The 20,233-nt window shown below is 37.8% G+C and overlaps 1 protein-coding gene across 5 annotated transcripts in view; it reads left to right on the top strand.

Moving 5' to 3' along the window:
• Window positions 1–20,233, top strand: part of Ppef1 (protein phosphatase with EF hand calcium-binding domain 1) — a 128,872-nt gene that overhangs the window by 59,558 nt on the left and 49,081 nt on the right. For all 5 annotated transcript variants that reach the window (XM_030251335.1, XM_017318481.1, XM_017318480.1 and 2 more), the window contains 4 exons: window positions 177–237; window positions 6,394–6,563; window positions 14,986–15,100; window positions 19,109–19,155. In XM_030251335.1, coding sequence (XP_030107195.1) covers window positions 177–237; window positions 6,394–6,563; window positions 14,986–15,100; window positions 19,109–19,155 — 393 coding nt within the window. The remainder of the gene's footprint in view (window positions 1–176; window positions 238–6,393; window positions 6,564–14,985; window positions 15,101–19,108; window positions 19,156–20,233) is intronic.

Genomic DNA, 20,233 nt, shown 5'->3' with positions numbered 1-20,233 from the left:
GCATATATAATTTCCTCTGCATCTCTGTGTGGTGTTGCCCATCTGTGACTCTTGGCATGTGCTGTAGCAGGAAGAGGAACACAGTAGGAGAGTAAAGGACTTCAGTAGAACTCTGCTATTTGCTGTAGTGGCTCCTTACTCTTTATTAATGATTTATATAATTTTATCTTGTACAGCTATCCAGCTTCTTTTCGTTCATGTTGGAAAACTACACAAAGACAAATAATGAAGATTCAGGTAAGTAGGAAGAAAGTTTGCCCTTTTAAGGTCATATATCTATATCTATAACTATATCTATATCTATCTATATATGTTAATCATTCCATTCACTTACATCTCAAATGATATCCCACTTCCCGGTTACCGGTCCACTAACCCCCTTCCATGATATCCCACTTCGTGGTTACCCCTCCACGAACCTCCCAATCCCACATTTGCCCCCCCCCCTTTTGCCTATATGAGAGTGCTCCTCCATCCACACATACTCTGTATATGTGTGAGGCTATGCAGGTGAGTACAGAGTCTACAGAGGTCAAAAAGGGACATTGGATTCCCTGGAGCTGGAGTTGCAGGAGGTTACGAGCACTGCAATATGCGTACTGGGAACTGAACGCAGGTCCTCTGCAAGGGTAATATGTACTCTTAACCGCCAAACATTCATTCCACTCCTAAAGTATAGGCTTTTGAAAAGCAATTGTTAGTCATTGAATTGCCTCCATTAAGAAATGTAAATGAAAATGGGAAATGCTATGCGGTTAAAAGATGCTTACATGTTCAGCAACAGGTCCAAAGTGGGATCCAGCTCAAGGGGAGGTCCCAAGGCCTGACACTATCACTGAGGCTATGGAGTGCTCACAAAAAGAGACCTAGCATGACTGCCCTCCCAAAGACCCAACAAGCAGCTGAAAGAGTCAGATGCAGATATTTGCACCCAACCAATGGACAGAAGCAGCTGACCCCTGTGGTAGAATGAGAGAAGGCTTGAAAGAAGCTGAGGAGAAGGGCGATCCTGTAGGACCTGATCCTATGAGGACCAGCAGTCTCAATTAATCTGGACCCCCAAGATCTCTCAGACACGGTATCACCAAACAGACAGCACACACCAGCTGATATGAGGTCCCCAACACACATACAGTAGAGGACTTCCTGGTCTGTGTTCATTCAGAGATGATGCACCTAACCCTCAAGAGACTGGAGGCCCCAGGGAGTTTAGAGGTCAGGTGGGGTAGGGAGTGGGGACATCCAGGTGGAGACAGGGGGATGGGGAGGAAGTATGGGATATGGAACAGTTGGAGGGTGGACCTAGAGGGGTGGGGAATAAAATATGGAGTGTAAAAAGTAAATTTGAAAAAGATGCTTACCTTTCTTGTCTGCATGACATCGAACAAGCAACTAACGAAATCAGTTCAACTTGTTTCTTTTCTTCTTATCTGAATGGGATTTGCTAAGTCAGCATTTAATTAAAGAGAAACAACTATGGACTAACTCCAAATAAGTGTTGCACAAATCCTTATATATTGCTTATATTCATTAAATTCTTGTTTATTAGTTATAGGCCCCAAGGACAGTATATACATTAGAAAGGTTAAAGCTTAGTTTTCATACATGATACACAGTGGTTATTAGAAGAGAATCTCTATTACTAATTTTTATGTTGATAAAAGCCCAATAGAAGGATAATTATTCAATATAGATTAATATTTCCTATAGGAGGTTGGAGAGATGGCTTAACAGTTAAGAGCATTTGCTCCTCTTACAGAGAACCTAGGTTTATTTCCTAATCCCCATGTGGCCGCTCACAATCATTTGTTACTCCAGTGCCTGGGAATCCAATGAGCTCTTCTTGCCTTTGTGTGCACCAGGCACGTATGTAGTCTAATATATACGTGCAGACAGAAATTCCATGCACATATACTAAAATTCAAATAAAGCAACCTCAGGTATTTCATATTGTGCAGTTTTAGTCAAGAATTGCACAAGAATTACAGAAATAGTTCCATTAAGTTATTACTAGATGTTTTAAGAAATAAGGGTAGCTGGGTGTGGTGGCGCACGCCTTTAATCCCAGCACTTGGGAGGCAGAGGCAGGTGGATTTCTGAGTTCAAAGCCAGCCTGGTCTACAGAGTGAGTTCCAGGACAGCCAGGACTACACAGAGAAACCCTGTCTCGAAAAACCAAAAAAAAAAAAAAAAAAAAAAAAAAAAGAAAGAAAAGAAATAAGGGTCATTAAATCTATGGAAAGAAAGGCTATACTAAGCTTATTGATTCTAAAAGAATATTTTATTTTGTTCTTTACATAATTAGACTTTAATTTTAATCAGCAGCATTGACAGAATTTGTTATTAGCCAATGGAGAGGAGAGAAATGGCAACGTGGGTGAAGGCACTGACCAGGAAAATGGAATGTTTTCTTAACTTAAAAAACTTAATGTTTTTCTTGATCTTTGAAAATTAATTTTTGGTTAGCACACAAACTGTTTTCATTGTTGAGGATAGTTTTTCATTCATGCCTCCCTGAGTTGAGTTTCCCCAATATGTCAGTTAAGAGTATATAAATAACATAGATGCATTTTTATAGAGAGTAAAAATCACAATGGCTAAGAGTTTGGGAGCTACTCTCCTCCTACTGAATTGTGTAGTGTAGCCTTAATAAGAGAGGAGGTGCCTAGTCTTACTGCAACTTGGCATGCCATGTTTGCTTGATATTCATGGGAGGCCTGCCTTTTTCTGAAGAGAAATGGAGGAGGGAATGGCTGAGAGTTGGGGGGAGGTGAAATGGGGAGAGAGACCTGGAGGAAAGGAGGGAAGGGAAACTGCAATTGGGATGTAAATTAATAGATTGAGACACTTTTTGTGAAACTCTTTTAGTTTGGGGGGCTAGGTCAATGGCTCACTTATCTAGCCCTTGCTATATAAGCATAATGACCTGAGCTTGGCTCTTCAGCATTCACAGAGAGATCTGGGCACAGTGCTGAAGGGGCAAAGACAGGAGAACCCATGGGGCTTTTAGCTAGCCAGCCTTGGGAAATCAGTGACCTCTAGGTTCAATCAGAGACCCTGTTTCAAAAAGTGACATAGAAAGCAATTGAAGGAGACACCCAATGTTGACTTTTGGTCTTCACGTGCACTTGTACACTTGCATATATGTGTATACATACCACAACACACATGCACACACACGGTTTAGGGGCAGGATCCCATTTCTCTATATACTGTGCCCCATTTTGATGTATAAAATGAAAAAAAAAATAGCAGTCCTCTCCTGCTTATAGCATTGTCTGGTACATAGTGAGCATTCAGGACATCATCATCGTAGACATTGTCTATCACCTCCTCTTCCTCATCATCATTATCATCATTTCATTATTGAAAAGGTAGAATCTGGGACTCAAACTTGAAAGCCTGCTGAATTTTGAAGGATGAAGATAAATTATCCAAAGCAAAAAGATACAGAAAAAAAGGTTGTCCAGGGGTAGAAGAAACAGTGGGAACAATAAATATAGACATGTCAGTATACTCAGATATATGATTCAAGATAGTGTTTTATTTTTTTTTTATTTTTTTTTCCATTTTTTATTAGGTATTTAACTCATTTACATTTCCAATGCTATACCAAAAGTCCCCCATATCCACCCACCCCCACTCCCCTGCCCACCCACTCCCCCTTTTTGGCCCTGGTATTCCCCTGTACTGGGGCATATAAAGTTTGCAAGTCCAATGGGCCTCTCTTTCCAGTGATGGCCGACTAGGCCATCTTTTGATATATATGCAGCTAGAGTCAAGAGCTCCGGGGTACTGGTTAGCTCATAATGTTGTTCCACCTATAGGGTTGCAGATCCCTTTAGCTCCTTGGCTACTTTCTCTAGCTCCTCCATTGGGAGCCCTATGATCCATCCATTAGCTGACTGTGAGCATCCACTTCTGTGTTTGCTGGGCCCCGGCATAGTCTCACAAGAGACAGCTACATCTGCGTCTTTTCAATAAAATCTTGCTAGTGTATGCAATGGTGTCAGCGTTTGGATGCTGATTATGGGGTGGATCCCTGACTATGGCAGTCTCTACATGGTCCATCCTTTCATAAGATAGTGTTTTAAATTAGAGATGTCTTCAGCCATGTTTTATTGTGTTTCAGAACCTAAAGAGAGGATTATACTGAAGGTACAGGTGATAGAAAGTGACTTGTCGAGCTTCTGAGAATTTGAAGGGGGGCTGCATGTGTGTATGGGTCTCCATATGACTTGGCATATGCAAACCTATACATTCAACTTCTTTCTCTTTTCTGCTAGCATCTTCATTTTAAAGTCAGGTACATTTCAAAAGCTCTGAAGCCTTTTCCATGAACACTATAGTCATGCAATAAATATGTATCCCACCTAAAATACAAGATCCCTTAGTTCTCAGTTCTTAATCATATGTGCTTCATGATGACTTTCTTACAGTCTTATAACAGAAGCTTTCTGACTCTGTTAGTTCCTGTGGGTGGGGGTATCACTTCTTTACCTTTCCCAAGAGTTGCCTGATCTTTCAGCTTTCCTTTGCAAGAGGATAAGTTCCAATTGAAATGGATGGCATGATCATTAGGATAGCTAAGTAGAGCATTTAGGCGTCACTGCCTACATGATGAATCAGAAATAAAGCTTAGCAGGACGTTCTGCATGTCTGGTTTCTAACATAAATTGAGTAATTAAATTGTTCTTAAGTATCAGACTAAAATCAAAGGAAAAATGATGTCTGCTAACCTCATTTAATAAAGATTTTATATTTCAGTACTACTTTTTATAAAGCATTATCAACTATCAGCAAAATATATCCTATACACCAAAATTTAGCATATATTTCGATGTGATTATTAAATGTTATTTCTTAGTTTAGAAAAAAATTTACAAATTTACTTCTTGACTGTATTGTCCCCTTGGTCAGTTATTTCTTACTGTAGTAATACTGAAAAGTAGCTACAATATCTCAGTTTCATGGTATTCAAGTGGTTTTGTTCACTATCAAGTCTACAAATTATTCAAACAATTTTTATCTTGGCATAGTTGATTTGACAGGCTTTTAAATCTTGGCTGGAGTTTTCTCGTGTGTCTAGAGATCTGGCAGCTATTAGCTGATCTAGGACATCCTTACCTAGGTTGATGGCTCTACTCCATGTAATTGGCCTTTCAATAGGACAGCCTGGGCTGAGTAGAAATGGCTACGTTCCAAAACAGAAAGCGTGGAGTCATAGAAGGCCTCTTGACGCCTGGACTTGGAGCTGATAGGTAGCCCTTGGACCACATTGTCCAGGGTAGTATACATTATGAGCCTAGCTCATATTGAAAGCAAGGGAAGATATCTAAAACTCACATTCCACAAAGCATAGATAAGAAGTTAGGATAGAATATTGAGGCAAGCTACTTTGCAACTAGTGTACCACAGCCTCTCCCATCTTTGTCTGCCTGGGTTGTCTAGGCTTCTGTCTAGGGGCTGTTTCATGGACAATTTGGCAAGAAATGACTGTGGGTCTCAGCCCTACTCAATTTCCTTTCTAAATGGCCAATGCAGGAAGTCTGTTACTATACAGAAATATGAGGGGGGGGGGCAGGCCTTTGGTTATTTCTGCTTATGGTTTGCCATTTACATTTTATCTGCTTTGTTCATAAGGGGGTGGGGGAGCGGAAATCACATAAGAAACATTGCACATGAAGAGAAAAGCAAATCAATGAAGCTAAATAAAATCCTCTGGAGTATTTAAAATAAATAAATAATAATAATAATAAAATCCTCTGGAGTATTTAACAAAGGAAAAGTAGAATGCTGCAGTCTAATTTTATGTAGATCATGAATAGCCGCAGCTGTTTGAACCAAATACAGTACATTGTTCATGCTTGTAAGAGTCTGATAAGTCAAAGTGGACAAGAGAATTAGTGCTTCAAATCAAGAATATCAAGAGCAGGGCATGGTGGCACACGCCTTTAATCCCAGCACTTGGGAGGCAGAGGCAGGCTGATTTCTGAGTTCATAGGCCAGCCTGGTCTACAAGTGAGTTCCAGGACAGCCAGGGCTATACAGAGAAACCCTGTCTCGAAAAAAACCAAAAATAAATAAATAAATAAATAAATAAATAAATAAATAAATAAAATAAAATAAAAATATCAAAATATCTCGACTGACCAGTCATGTGCTTCTTAGTCTCCTCCCCTTGATTATAGATTCACTGCTTTGACAAAGCTCAGTTCCAGGAAAGGATGCTAGTTACTGGCCTCAGAAACAGTTATTCCTCATAGTTTTATATGCTGTCTGTTGGCATTCAGAACAGCACAGTGTCTTACATGAGCTAGAAATTCAGTAGGGCATTGTTAAGCATTAGAATGTTGATTCTTCATCTTACCCCTCTTTGCCTTTCCTTTTCAGCATTAGTAACTCGAATTTTTGACAACACCAGGCGGGAAAGCCAAATCAAGGATAGAGATGACTTTTTGGGGTTGATAGAAGTGCCTGACTCCTATGATGGTCCTCGGCTGCAGTTTCCTCTGACGTTTACTGACATCCATATACTTCTTCAGGCCTTCAAGCAACAGCAGGTAACCTCAAGCAGAAGCTGCTCTCATTCTCGCTCATAGCTAGCAAGTGAACGAATGAAAATACTGTAGCATGTACTTTCACAGGAATTGTGTCACATTGTGTGACAGGGCTCACTTTGTTCAACCTCATAAATAGATGTCTCCTCGGGTGCACAGTAACTTCCTTTTGATTTGTAAGCCTCCAGCATCTCCCTTTTCATTTTCTGAGACTAGTTCACAAACTGTAATTCCACCATTTAAAAATATATGTTTCAGTGGTTTTAATGTGGTCACAAGATTGTACTATTATTAGCACTAATTGTAGAACATTTTCATCATGCCCATATAGTAGTGTTCCTTTATTTACCCTAAGCAGCTACTGTTCTATTTTCAGTCTCTGATGATTTGCCTACTCTAGATATTTCATATAAAGGAAGCTATATTATATTGACTTGTATTTTGCTTCTTTCACTAAACATAGTGTTTCTAATATTTATCTATGTTAGAACATGTTATTGGTACACCATTTCTTTCTTTCTTTTTTTCTTTTTTTGTTTTTTGAGACAGGATTTCTCTGTATAGTCCTGGCTGTCCTGGAACTCACTCTGTAGACCAGGCTGGCTTCGAACTCAGAAATCTGCCTGCTTCTGCCTCCCAAGTGCTGGGATTAAAGGCATGCGCCACCACACCCGGCACGTCATTTCTTTTTATAACTATATAATATTTCATTGTATACCACACATTTGTTTACTGATTTATTAGCACATAGATATCTGAAATTTTGATACCTTTTGGTTGCTATAGATAATACTGCTATGCAAACACACATATAATTTTTTATGGGCATGTCCTCATTTACTCGGGTATGCGTGTGCCTAGGAGAGAAATTCTGGAGTCATATAGTTACCTTTATGTCTGATTTTTTGAGTAACTGCCAAGGTTCTTCTACTAGCTATGCATAAGGGTTCTACTTATGCCACTTTTGGATACTTATTATTTTATTATGCTTATTACTCTCCTAATGTATGTGATATGATGTCTATTTTTACCTTTGACTGACATTTCTATAATTAATAATGTTTAGTGTCTTTTCATGTATTAGCCATTGTATACCTTCTTTGGAGAAATATATAATATGCAGAGCCTTTGTTGGCTTTAAATCAATTATCTTTTTATTATTGAGTTGTAAATGTTCTTTCTAGATATAAGTGCCTTAACACATATATGACTTGAAACTATTTCCCCTTGCTTTAGTTTGTCTTTTCACTTTGTACTTTTTGTTTTTGAGATTATAATTTAATTACAACTTTTCCCCTTTTCTTTCCTCCTTCCAAACTCTCCTTTAAGTTCTTCACCTCTTTTTCATTAATTGTTGTTATATGTATTTATCTATATCTATCTATATCTATATCTACATCTGTATCTATATATTCCTAAATGTAACCTGCTTAGTCTCAATAATGTTACTTGATTGTATGTGCAAAACGCTAACTTTCTTAATAATATACTTTGATACACAAAAGTTTTAGATTTGGCTGAAAGTCAATTTAATCTCTCTCTGGTTTTTGTTACATGTGATTTGTAATCCATTGTAATTTGTGACCATGAGGATCTCCCTGTGCTTTTTTTTTCCTTAAGAATTTTAATTTTGGCTTTTACTATGAACTATTTAGAGTTAACATGTAGCAAGAGTGGATATAATTATTTTGTTCCAGGTTTTAGGATTTTAAAAAAAGGTGTTGAGTGTTTGCCTTTAAGTTTCATGTTAGCTGTGAGGTTTTCCTTTCTCATGCTAAGGAAGTCTATTTTTATTCTGAGGGGTTTTTTTGAGTCGTTTTAACATAAAATATGTTGGATTTGGTGAACTGCTTTTCCTATATCAATTATAGTGAGTGAGTGTGCGTGTGTGTGTGTGTTATAATACATGGATTAATTTTCCATCTCCATTCACCCTTATATTATTGAAATAAATTCCATTTGGTCTTGGGGTGTGTATTTCTTAAAATGCTGTTGTATTTCATGTGCTGACATTTTGTTGAAAACTTTAAACTCTATATTCATAGATATATTGGTTTGTAATTTCTTTTCATATCTTTTATTTTGGCTTTGCTGTAAGGCTAATGCAGTTTCATGGAGTGTGTTAGAAAGTATTTCTAATATGTTTCTGAAGAATTTGAAGAAGATTGCTAATGATTCTTTTAATGCTCAGTGTATTTCATCAGTGAAGTCACTTGGCTGTGTTCCCCATTCCTCTTCCAAGGTTTATTTGTTTTTGCTTTATGTGTATGAGCGTTTGCCCTCGTATATGTGTATGTTCCATGTACATAACTGGGCGGTATGTCATGGAAGTCGTAAAAGGGTATGGGATCCCCTTGGAATTATAAGCAGTTATGAGACCATCTCACAAGTAGGCGCTGGGAACCTCCTTAGGTCCTCTGCAAAAGCAGTAAATGCTTTTCACTGCTAAAACATTTCTTCAGCCCAAGACCTCGAATTTTCTTTATTAGAAAGCCTTTGATTACTGATCCAATCTCTGTATTTGTTCTAGGACCATTCAGATTTCTACTTCTTCTTGAATAATCTTGGTAATTTATGTGTGTGGTGATTTGAATAAGAATAGCCTCCATGGGTCCATAGGTGGCACTATTATCAGTGTGGCCTTGATGGAATAGGTGTGTCTTTGTTGGAGGAGGTGTGTCAATAGGGGGTGGGCCTTGGGATCTCAGATGCAGAAGCCATGCCTCCTGTGGTAGTCACTTCCTGCTGCTTGTGGATCCAGATATAGAACTCTCAGCTACATCTCCAGTACCATGTCTGCCTGCATGCTGCCATGCTTCCCACCATGATGATAATGGACTGAGCCTCTGAAACTGTAAGCCAGCCCCAATTAAATGTTTTTCTTTATAAGAGTTACTATGATCATGATATCTCCTCAGAGCAATAGAACCCCAAGCTAAGACAATGTAGTTTTAGAAATGTCTTCATTTCATCAAACTTACCTAATGTATTGGTATACAGTTGTTCATGGTATTTTTATACCATTTTGAAATGTCTTGAATGTTGATAGTAGTTTCTAACTTATATTCTGATTTTATTTCTCTCTATATATGCTCTCATTCTCTCTCTCTCTCTCTCTCTCTCTCTCTCTCTCTCTCTCTCTCCCCCTCCCTCCTTCCCTCCCTTCCTTCCTTCCTCTCCCTCCCTCTCCTTTTCTTGCCACAGTTAATATATCTAAAAGGTTTTTTTGTTTTTAATTTGCTGATTGTTTTAAAGAACTAATTTTTGTTTTGATTATCTGTCTTGGTTTATTAAATCTCATTTATTTCTACCATAGTCCTTATTTAATCCCGACTGCTACCTTTGAGTTCTTTTGTTCATTTTTGAGTGCACTAAAGTGTCCTTTCCTTTTTTTTTTTCCTATCATGTATATATGTATTACATCTCAGGAGATCAGAAAAGGGCATAAGGGTATTGGATTCATAGAAATTGGAGTTGTGAATGACTGTGAGCCATCATCTAGGTACTGGGAACCAAACCTGTGTCCTCTGTAAGAGCAACTTATGTTCTTGACTGATGAGCCATCTCTCCAGCCCACATTAAAGCATTCTTATGTTAATGACTTAAGAGCCCTTTTAAAAATGCAGCAATATATTCCTTGTTGAGCATGCTTTTGCTATAGCCCATAAGTTTTTGTATATTATGCTTTCATGCCTCATTTTTTTATATTTGTCTTTTTTTCTCCATTGCTAAAGGGTTGTATAATTTTTCACATATTTATAAATTTGCCATGTTCGCCACTGATTTCTATTTTCTTTCCATTCTGATCAGAGAAGTTACTCTGCTTGGTTTCAATCTTTTTAAACATTCTGAGGCTTATTTTGTGGCCTACCATCTAGTCCATACTAGAGAATGTTCCATGTGTACTTAAGGAAAATATATAATATTCTTTTTCTGGGTGAAGTGTTTTGTAGATGTCTGATAAGTCAGGTTGTGAACAGTTTTGTAACATCTGCTCCTAGAGCTTGTTTTCAGTTAAAGTTTTAACAGAAGTATCTTTAAATAACAGAAGAAAAAAAGCAAGCAAGAAAGAAAAGGGAAAGGAAAATTAAGTAAATAAATTTTGTTTGATTTTTCAATCTTCCTCTGGAAAGACTGGGTCTTGGCATTCCCCCACACCACCCTTTTCTCTGACATTATCCCAAATCTTCACTCTCAGATCAGGGCACTAAAAGACCTGCCCCAGAAATATGAGTGAACTAGAAGTTGTAAATTGGCTTTGCAGGAACAGAAGCTGAGCTTTGAATCATCTAATTTTTGAAAATGATTTGAGATCATACTAGGCAGTTAGTTCTTCTGGCCACCTGCCAACTGCAAATTGAAATTCTCTCAGAGAAAATAGGCCTAAAAATATTTGTATAGTTTTTCATGTAAGATGTCTAGAACTCAGTGTAAACATAGCCAGGCCTATGAATGTATGAGCTGCATGAAGTACAACAATGGCAAAAGACTGTAGAGTATTTAGATAATTCCATCATTAGATTCAGAGTTAGAAGGAATATGGTCAGTGTAGTCAAGTACATAAAATAGGCAGCAATGATTCAAGGAATAAGTATAGAGATGTTTGACAATTTTGGTGGTTGTGGTGGTTTGAAAATGACCCCCATAGGCTCATATATAGGGATACTTGGTCTCTTAGTGATGAACTTGTTTAGGGGAGACTCGGGGTGTGTGTCTTGATTGGAGGATTGTATCACTGCTTATGGGTTTTGAGATTTAAAAAGACATTCTCTCTACCTAGTTCTTCTAGATTGAAGAAATGTGAATATTCAGCTACTGCCTCTCAGTACCATATCTGCTGCTATGTTCCCTGCCATGACAGTCTCATACCCTAGCTCTCTAGAACCAGAATCCCCAGATTAAATGCTCGTTCTCTCTTCCTTCCTTCCTTCCTTCCTTCCTTCCTTCCTTCCTTCCTTCCTTCCTTCCTTTCTTTCTTTCTTTCTTTCTTTCTTTCTTTCTTTCTGGAATTATTTATTTTTTCTCTCTAGAGTTATTTATTTTTTTTAATGTATATGAGTGCATTGTAGCTGTCTTCAGACACACCAGAAGAGGGCATCAGATCTCATTACAGATGGTTGTGAGCCACCATGTGGTTGCTAGGAGTTGAACTCAGGACCTCTGGAAGAACAGTCAGTGTTCTTAACTGCTGAACCATCTCTCCAGTCCCCTAAAGGCTTTTTCCTGGTTGTTGTTTTGTCATAGAAATAGGAAAGTAACTAAGATATTGTTTTGATATATTAAAATGTTATACAGCCCTTACCATGATTTAGTTCTAGAACTTTTTAGAAAATTATTTTTCAGTATTAGGGATTGAACCCACAAGCCTTGTATAAACCTGGCAAGGGTTCTTACTTCCAAAATGTTTCTGTCATACTCATTAGCAGACACTCTTTTTCCTCTAATTCCCAGCTCCTGACACTCACTAATTTACTTTCAGTTTCTACAGATTATCTAATCTGAATATTTCATATTAATGGAACATATGTAGCCTTTGGTGTTTAGCTTCTTTCACTTGAAATGATTTCAGAGTTCACCCATGTTGTTGTATATACTAGTGCTTTATTCCTATTTTTAGATAAGTGTGTAGCTACTTTGCATATATAATATCACATTTTATTTTACAGATTAAACATTTATACCTGTATTTGAATATTAATGCATGGTTATATTAATTTTATTTGTTTTTCAAGATAGAGATCGTCTGTATAGCGTTGACTATACTGGAACTTGCTCTGTAAACCAGACTGGCCTCAGACTCACAGAGATCTACTTGTCTTTGTCTCCTGAGTACTAGGATTAGAGTATGCCCACCACGCCTGGCTGGTTATATTAATTTTTCATGTTCCTAAACATAGAATGTTAAGGAAAAGATACTCAAAACATTATCAACCATTAGTTGTCTCTAAGGACAGAGATTAGGAATCAAAGATCTTGGAAAAGGAGAAAATCAGTTTTCACTATTCTACCCCTTTTTAATGATAACATGTTTTATTTCAGACAAAAGAATATGTTATATGTCCATTTAAAAACTATTTGAGCCATACATGGTGGCACACACCTTTAATCCCAACACTTGAGAGGCAGAGGCAATCAGCTCTCTATGAGTTTGAGGTTAGCTTGGTCTATATAGTTAGTTCCAGGCAGTCAAAGCCATATACTGAAATCCTATCTCAACAAACAATTTAAAAACTGAAGTAAGCCAGGAATGGTAACACTGATCTGCATTCCAGACCTTGGAATGAAGGCAGAGAGAGAGGGATTACCAAATTCAAGGTTAGCTTGGTCTACATATCTAATTCTAGGACAGCCAGTCTCTCTTTGTCTCCTTTCTGTCTCTAGCTCTCTCTCTGTCTCTCTTTCTCTCTCTGTCTCTCTGTCTCTCTCTCTCTCTCTCTCACACACACACACACAGAATAAAATATCCTTGCAAAATAAAAGTTTCTTCCTTGAACATCTTTATAATAATGTGAATATTTTATTTAAGTGTTTCTTTAATCTGATATATTTATAAATGTAAAAACTAACATTTGTATGAACTATTTTGAATATTTTAATATTCTGGTTGTAAACATAATAATTATAATCATGCTGATATATAGATTTATAAGTAAGTACTAATATTAAGAAACTTAGCCAATCTTAAGTTTACTCAAGAAAACTATATTAATATTAAAATTGTTTGTGTTGACTAGCTATTTTTAGTGAATATTTGTTAGCATTAAAAAACAAAATGAAAATACCTCTTTAGATGCAGTTACTCTGATGAGTGGCCAGAAACGCTACAATGACAAATTAAACTAACATTATAAATCTGTAGATTAAAGGTACAGACTGAAACAAGTCATTAAACTGCAGTATTTTTGCCCACTCTTTAAAAATATTTATCCAGGGACCACTGAGATGGATCAATGGGTAAAGGCACCTACCAGCAAGCTGAGGAACTGAGTTTGATGCCTAGGGTGCATATGGTGGAAGGGGAGACTCTCCTAAGCTGTCCTCTCACTTTCACACATATGCTGCAACACATGTATGCCCCCAATAAAGTACATAATCAAGATGTAAAAATATAAATGAAAGGTTAATCCAAGGACTTGGGAGACCAAGGTAGAAGGATTGTCATGATGTTTGAACCAATCTATGCTACCTAATGAGATCCAGACCCTATGTTAAAAACCCAAATACATAAATAGGAAAATCAAAAGTAATACAATATAGCTGAAGGAAAGTTCTCATTCAAGTTTTAAAGAAAGCTGTGGATTGAGTGCCTTTAGAATGCTTATGTGAGGGAAAGATTTGGAACTTCATTAAGTCCTAGATGGACAGGAAATGAGGGTCTAATAGTAATACATGAATCATGTATTTAAAATTTTCTAGTATTTATATTAAAAAAGAAAAAAAGATAAAATCAGTTTTAACAATGTATTTAATTCAGTATATCTCAGTATATGAAACATTTCAATATACAATCATATTACAATGATTGAGACATTTTTGCTTTTTTTATACCAAGTCTTTGGAATCCAGAGTGAATCTTGTTCTTGCAGCACATCTCAATTCTAACTAGACTCCATTTCAAGTAATCCATCATCTCCTATTACAAATGAGCACCATCTTGGACATCCCAATTCTAAGTCAACCTGACTCTTAAAGCTATGTTGATATCAGTTAAGTTTGTGTGATAATCACATACTTGTTATCTTTTCTTTCTGGAGTATATGTTTGGAAATGTTCTTAATTTCAAAATGGGGGGAAAGACACATTGGATGTTTGTAAAGCTTAAGAGAGAAAGCAGTGAATCTGTAGGAAATAATGGCTTCGTCCGTGGTGTAATGAGCAGAGTGGTGAGGTGGTCATAAAGAGCAGTGATCCAAGTGTTTTCACTTTGGAATATTTTCACAATGTGGGTGCTGTCCTGAGCATTCTGTACAGCAAATTCTGGAGCCATCCTTAGGAGGCTCAGGAGCAAGTAGCAGTGCATCTCAACAAAAAGCTATAACTTATCCACTTTCCTTCCTTGCTTTGTTTCCACCCCCCTTTCAAATAATTCTTACTGTTACGCTTTTGTCTGGACATTTTCTTTGGGCAGTTGACCTCCCCTACCCCCGTTTTCCCGTTCCCCCTCTTGGGATCTAAGGACCCTGAATAATCAGAAGTGCCAAAGAAGAACACGAGAACCATTCATTCCTTCCATGGCAAATATCTCCTGAGGGCTTTCTTCATACTAGACACTATGTTAGAATAATCTATTTGAGAATAATTTAAGGATTATCCTGAAGTACAGCAACCTAAAATGTGCTCGTATAACCTCATTTTTATAGTTTTAGACATAGTCATAGCTTTCTCCCTAGTTCATTATCTCCATTTCCTCTGCTTCCTCTCACAGATACTTCATGCTCACTACGTCTTAGAGGTGCTATTTGAAGCTAGGAAAGTCCTGAAGCAAATGCCGAATTTCTCTCATGTAAAAACCTTTCCCGCCAAAGAGATAACAATATGTGGTAAGTTTCAGAAGAGAGTTGTCACATTAATATTTAGGAGCCTCTTGGTCCTGCATCATTTGCCTAACATGAAAACTATGTAAATTGGATTGTGTTGAGGGGAAAATGTTAATATAGAATTATCTATCATGATAATACTGTTCCCCATCTTGTCTTTGTTTTGCATACCAGCTGGCAGGAATTAATTATGTGAGAAATTAAAGAACTCTTGTTGCTTTCTCTAAAGGCAGCTAGCATTTTAATATGGAGAGCCACTGATGGGTAGAATAAGTGTTCTTTGCCCTCTGAGTGGCTCTCATTATATTTGCTTCATGGTGGTTTTGTTCCAGGTGGGCCTCTGTGTGCATGCCACTTCTACTGGAAAGAGAAACACCCAAGGCGGGTGGAGATTCAATTCTTTTCTGCCCTTGGCTGCTGCTTTAGATTTTCCAACTGGTCCTTGCAGCTTTTTAAAGGAGTGGGAATGTCCCCAAAATCTGTTTCTTGTTCTTCTAAATAATAAGATTTGAGATTTTGTTATCTTATAGGCCAGCCTGGCAGGATATTGCTTCTAGAAACAGTACACATTGAAATTCATCACAGTTGGTGCTCAGCATGCTTACACTGTCTGGGAGTGGGGTGCATGGAAGGAACAGCAATTCCCTAACTTCTAATTAAGCCTTTAGGTTACAAAACAGTGGTTGTTATTTTCCAAATCAGTTTTTAGCCCACGTTCTCTTCCTCTGGCAGGTAGAAGTGGATTTGACAATCTAATTAAACCCTTTCCATTCCCAGCATCTCAGAGTGGTGACAAGGACTTGATCTAGCAGTACATATCTCATGACATTGGGCTGACTCAAGTTTTTTGAAGAGTCTCTAATGGTTTAATTTCAACTGAATCGGGCCAACAGATCACTCTAGACAATAATATACCTTAGCATAGAGACCTTTTATTAAAAGCTACAACAGGATTTGCTTTTGATGGAAATAAAGAATGCTGGGTCATAAAGCTCAGGAAACCATGCCAACCTGTGAAGCCTCTAAAGCCAAGGGCTAGGATTTCTACCCACATGTACATTAACAGTTGAAACAGATGTTAGGATCTGCATTTTCATTAGCCCTCCAGTTGCTATTACAGTTCTATCTGCATTGAGGTTACAGATGTGTGTCACTGCACCCTAGAAGAAGAAATGAATTAGAGGACATGGGAGTCCTTGAATTCCACAATATGAGAACTGAAAAGTCCTTACAGAGACGTTCTTGTCCTTCTACTAAAAGTTAAGGTTTTAATTTTTCCCCCATGTTAAGGATCAAACCCGGGGGTTTGCTCCTGCTACTCAAGCACTCTGTCATTGAACTATATTCAAAATCCCTATGTCCTGCTATTATGGAGAAATAGAGGTCCAGAGAGAAATACATAATTTTGCCAATGAATTTCTATATGGTACCCTGCACCCCAGCTTACTCAGCTAGTCAGTGATAGGGTTGCATTAAAAATAAGGTCTTCTATATTTCAGATTAGACAGGGTGCCATCTTTGTACTTGTCTGTCCAGACTAGGTAGATTAGACAAATTCATTCATTTAAGGGACTCTACATTTGGGACATTTATTTCCAGATTTTTTTTTCCACATAGCACTTTCGGTAAAGAGAAAAAGTCAATATGCCAAATCAACTTCATATTTTAGCATGCCAGCTATTCTAATCCTTCATATTCAAATTTCTGTCCACATGGTGGTGGAAGTAGTGGTGGTTGTGATGGTAGTGGTGGTGTGCGTGTGCATACATGCATGTAGAGACAAGGTTGGTGATGGATGTCTTTCTCCATTGCTGTCCACTCTACTTTTTGAGACAGGGTCTCTTACTGAGCTCACTGATTGGCAAGGTTGTGCGCCAGGGAGCCTGCCTCTGTTGCCTTCAGTATTAAGGGTACAGATGGGGACCACTGTACCTTGTTTTTTGCATGGCTGATGGAGATCTGAGCACAACTCTTGAATAGCAAGCAATTAATTACTAAATCATCTTCAGGGCCAGTATACTTTTATTCTTAATAGGCAAACCACTCTGAAGAAAATTAAGAAAGCAAAATGATTGGCAAGATATATTAAATATGTATTTAACTTTTGGAGTGAGACTGTATATAAAGGTATTGACATTTAAGTATCCATTAACATCAATATGCTCTTTATCTTATTTTTAGTATCCTGGCAATTTTATAAAAGAGCTAGTAATTTAGGGTTTTTAACCTTGTTATTTCTAAAGTAATTTATCTTGTTTATGCAATTTTAAAGAAACTAAGAAAAAGTGTTCTTAAATTATATGGTAATTAAATTGAATATAAAATCAAAAGATATTTTACCTAAAAATATTTATCCAAATAGAAAATTTGAATATTCATATAGTCACTTACTTTTTTCATTAGTGAGTCTTATATTCAATAGCTTCCATTAGTTGGCTTTTGGTTTTTTTTCCTCTCATAACTGTCTCATCAAAAGGAATCTCAACTATCTAGTTATAATTTTTATACCTTTAAAATTAGAAGTAAAATAAAGCAAAACCCAGCAAATGAATGGCTATGGATTCAGTGATTAAATGCATGCATTGCACTCACTGATAAGTGGATATTAGCCCAGAAGCTCAGAATCCTTCTTAGAAGGGGGAACAAAATACCCATGGAAGGAGTTACAGAGACAAAGTTTGGAGCAGAGCCTGAAGGAAGAACCATCCAGAGACTGCCCCACTTGGGGATCCATCCCATAAACAACCACCAAACCCAGACACTATGGCAGATGCCAACAAGTGCTTGCTGAGAGGAGCCTAATATAGCTGTCTCCTGAGAGGCTCTGCCAATACCTGGCAAATACAGAAGTGGATGCTCACAGCCATCCATTGGACTGAGCACAAAGACCCCAATGAAGGAGCTAGAGAAAGTAGCCAAGGAGCTGAAGGGGTTTGCAGCCCCATAGAAGGAACATCAATATGAACTAACCGGTACCCCCAGAGCTCCCAGGGACTTAACCACCAACCAAAGAGTACACATGGAGGGACTTAAGGCTCCAACTGCATATGCAGCAGAGGATGGCCTTGTGGGTCATCAATGAGAGGAGAGGCCCTTGGTCCTGTGAAAGTTCTATGCCCCAGTGTAGGGGAATGCCAGGGTCAGGAAGCAGGAGTGGGTGGGTTGGGGAGCAGGGGGAGGGGGGAGGGTATAGGGGGTTTTCAGAGGGGAAACTGGGAAAGGGGATAACATTTGAAATGTAAATAAAGAAAATATCTAATAAAAATGTGAGCAAATAAAAAGAAAAGTAAAGTAAAGAAAAGAAAAGAAAAGAAAAGAAAAGAAAAGAAAAGAAAAACCCCACCTCTTACTTAAACCTATACTTTATATCAGTACCCAAGATAGACTTGGGCGTCACTGGACCCTTTATTTGTTCTTTCCAATATGACCATATTAAATTAATTCCTTTTCTTGTCATTAAAAAAAAATAAATGCATGCATTGAGTACCTAGTTGCCTAGATACTATGGTAGGTCCTTGGAGAGTCAGTGCTTCCTGTAATAGCTATTTCTGCTGCTCTCCTGGGCATTAACATGTAGGCATTACAGAGGAAATCATCTTGAGATGAGAGGATGCTGGGTTTGAATTCTAGCTCAGATTTTGGTGGCATGGTACTTGCATACGTTTTGTAATTACTCTGAGTCTCATTTGGAATATAAGGATGACAACAGTGCTACTCACTGAGTGTTGGTAAGGATCAAACAAGAAAGTAAGCATACAATTCTTAGTATAGAGCTTAACTCAGACTAAATAAAAGCCTACATCAAACAGCTCTAGTTGATGTACCCACCCCATGTGTACCATGGGAGGGAAGGAAAGTATCCGTGGAAGCAGAATGCATATCATCATCAACCTAAAGTGGAAATCCCAATGCCATGAGAATACTTGGGGTATCTGAGATTTAAAATGCTATAACAAAATAAGCATTGCATCTTGGCTCCTCCTGAATACTGATTTTTCATTTGTGTTCCAGGTGATTTGCATGGGAAACTGGATGATCTTATGCTGATTTTCTATAAGGTAAATGCTTGTTTGCCTGTGCTTTTGTTGAGTGAGGGCAGTCCTAGGGCAGATAGCAACATTAGTTTTGTTGTATGCATGTCTACACACACAAATATAAATGCAATATGACAGGTTTTTTTTTAATCTTAGAAGCTCAAAGATTTGTAGAAACACATCTTTTAGTTTTCCACGCATCTCAGAAGATTTGTTTTTCAGAAATGTAACTAGATTCTTTGTTCACCACTGCGGCTATCTGTATATCAGTTAGAATGTGTGCATGCCTGTCTTTATTGTGTCATAAAGGTTGAAATGGCACAGGATGAGGAGGAATGTAGTCTGTTTTATTTTGCTTGGAGATTAACATGTTCTATAATGAGTTTCCCCTTTTATCACACACTAATTGGGTGTGAAGGGAGAAATGTCCACCTTTAGTAAATGAGCAGCTCTGAGCTCAGTTATTCTGCTGGTTCTCCATCTTTTACACAAAGCTGCAGCACGGCCGACACAGACACTTTGGCTGGACTCATTGTTGTCTCTGAGCCAACAGTTGCTACCTGAATGCTTCCTTCTAGAATGATGATATCTAGAAACCAGATCCTGGGGCCCTAGCACTGTCTCTTAACACTGGTCTTCTACATGTCTCTTTTTGATTAATGATGTTTGCTATCATCCTCAAGGCTAGCAAAATTAACCACAATTTGTTTTACAGCTTCCATATTATCTTGTACTTCCACTCCATACATTGTCTTATGGATAAAGTGATGTAATTATCCAAGAGCATTTTGTTTTGTTTTATTTTTCGAGACAGGGTTTCTCTGAGTAGCCCTAGCTGTTCTGGAACTCACTCTGCAGACCTGGCTGGCCTCGAAATCCACCTACCTTGACCTCCCAAGTGCTGGGATTAAAAGCATGCACCACCACTGCCCAGCATATTTGTATTTTTAATATTTATTTTTATTTAAAAAATTTCATCTAATATATTCTGATGTTATTCTTCCCCTACCCCAATCAATGTCTTCAAGATCCTCTCCATGTCTCTCTACCAACTCATCTTCAAGCTTATGGTCAGCGTCTCTCTCTCTCTCTCTCTCTCTCT

This window comes from Mus musculus, chromosome X (assembly GCF_000001635.26).
Source record: "Mus musculus strain C57BL/6J chromosome X, GRCm38.p6 C57BL/6J".
In the NCBI taxonomy this organism is placed as follows: Eukaryota; Metazoa; Chordata; class Mammalia; order Rodentia; family Muridae; genus Mus; species Mus musculus.
Note: the sequence above shows the minus strand (reverse complement) of the source record. Positions and strands in the feature narration are given on the sequence as shown.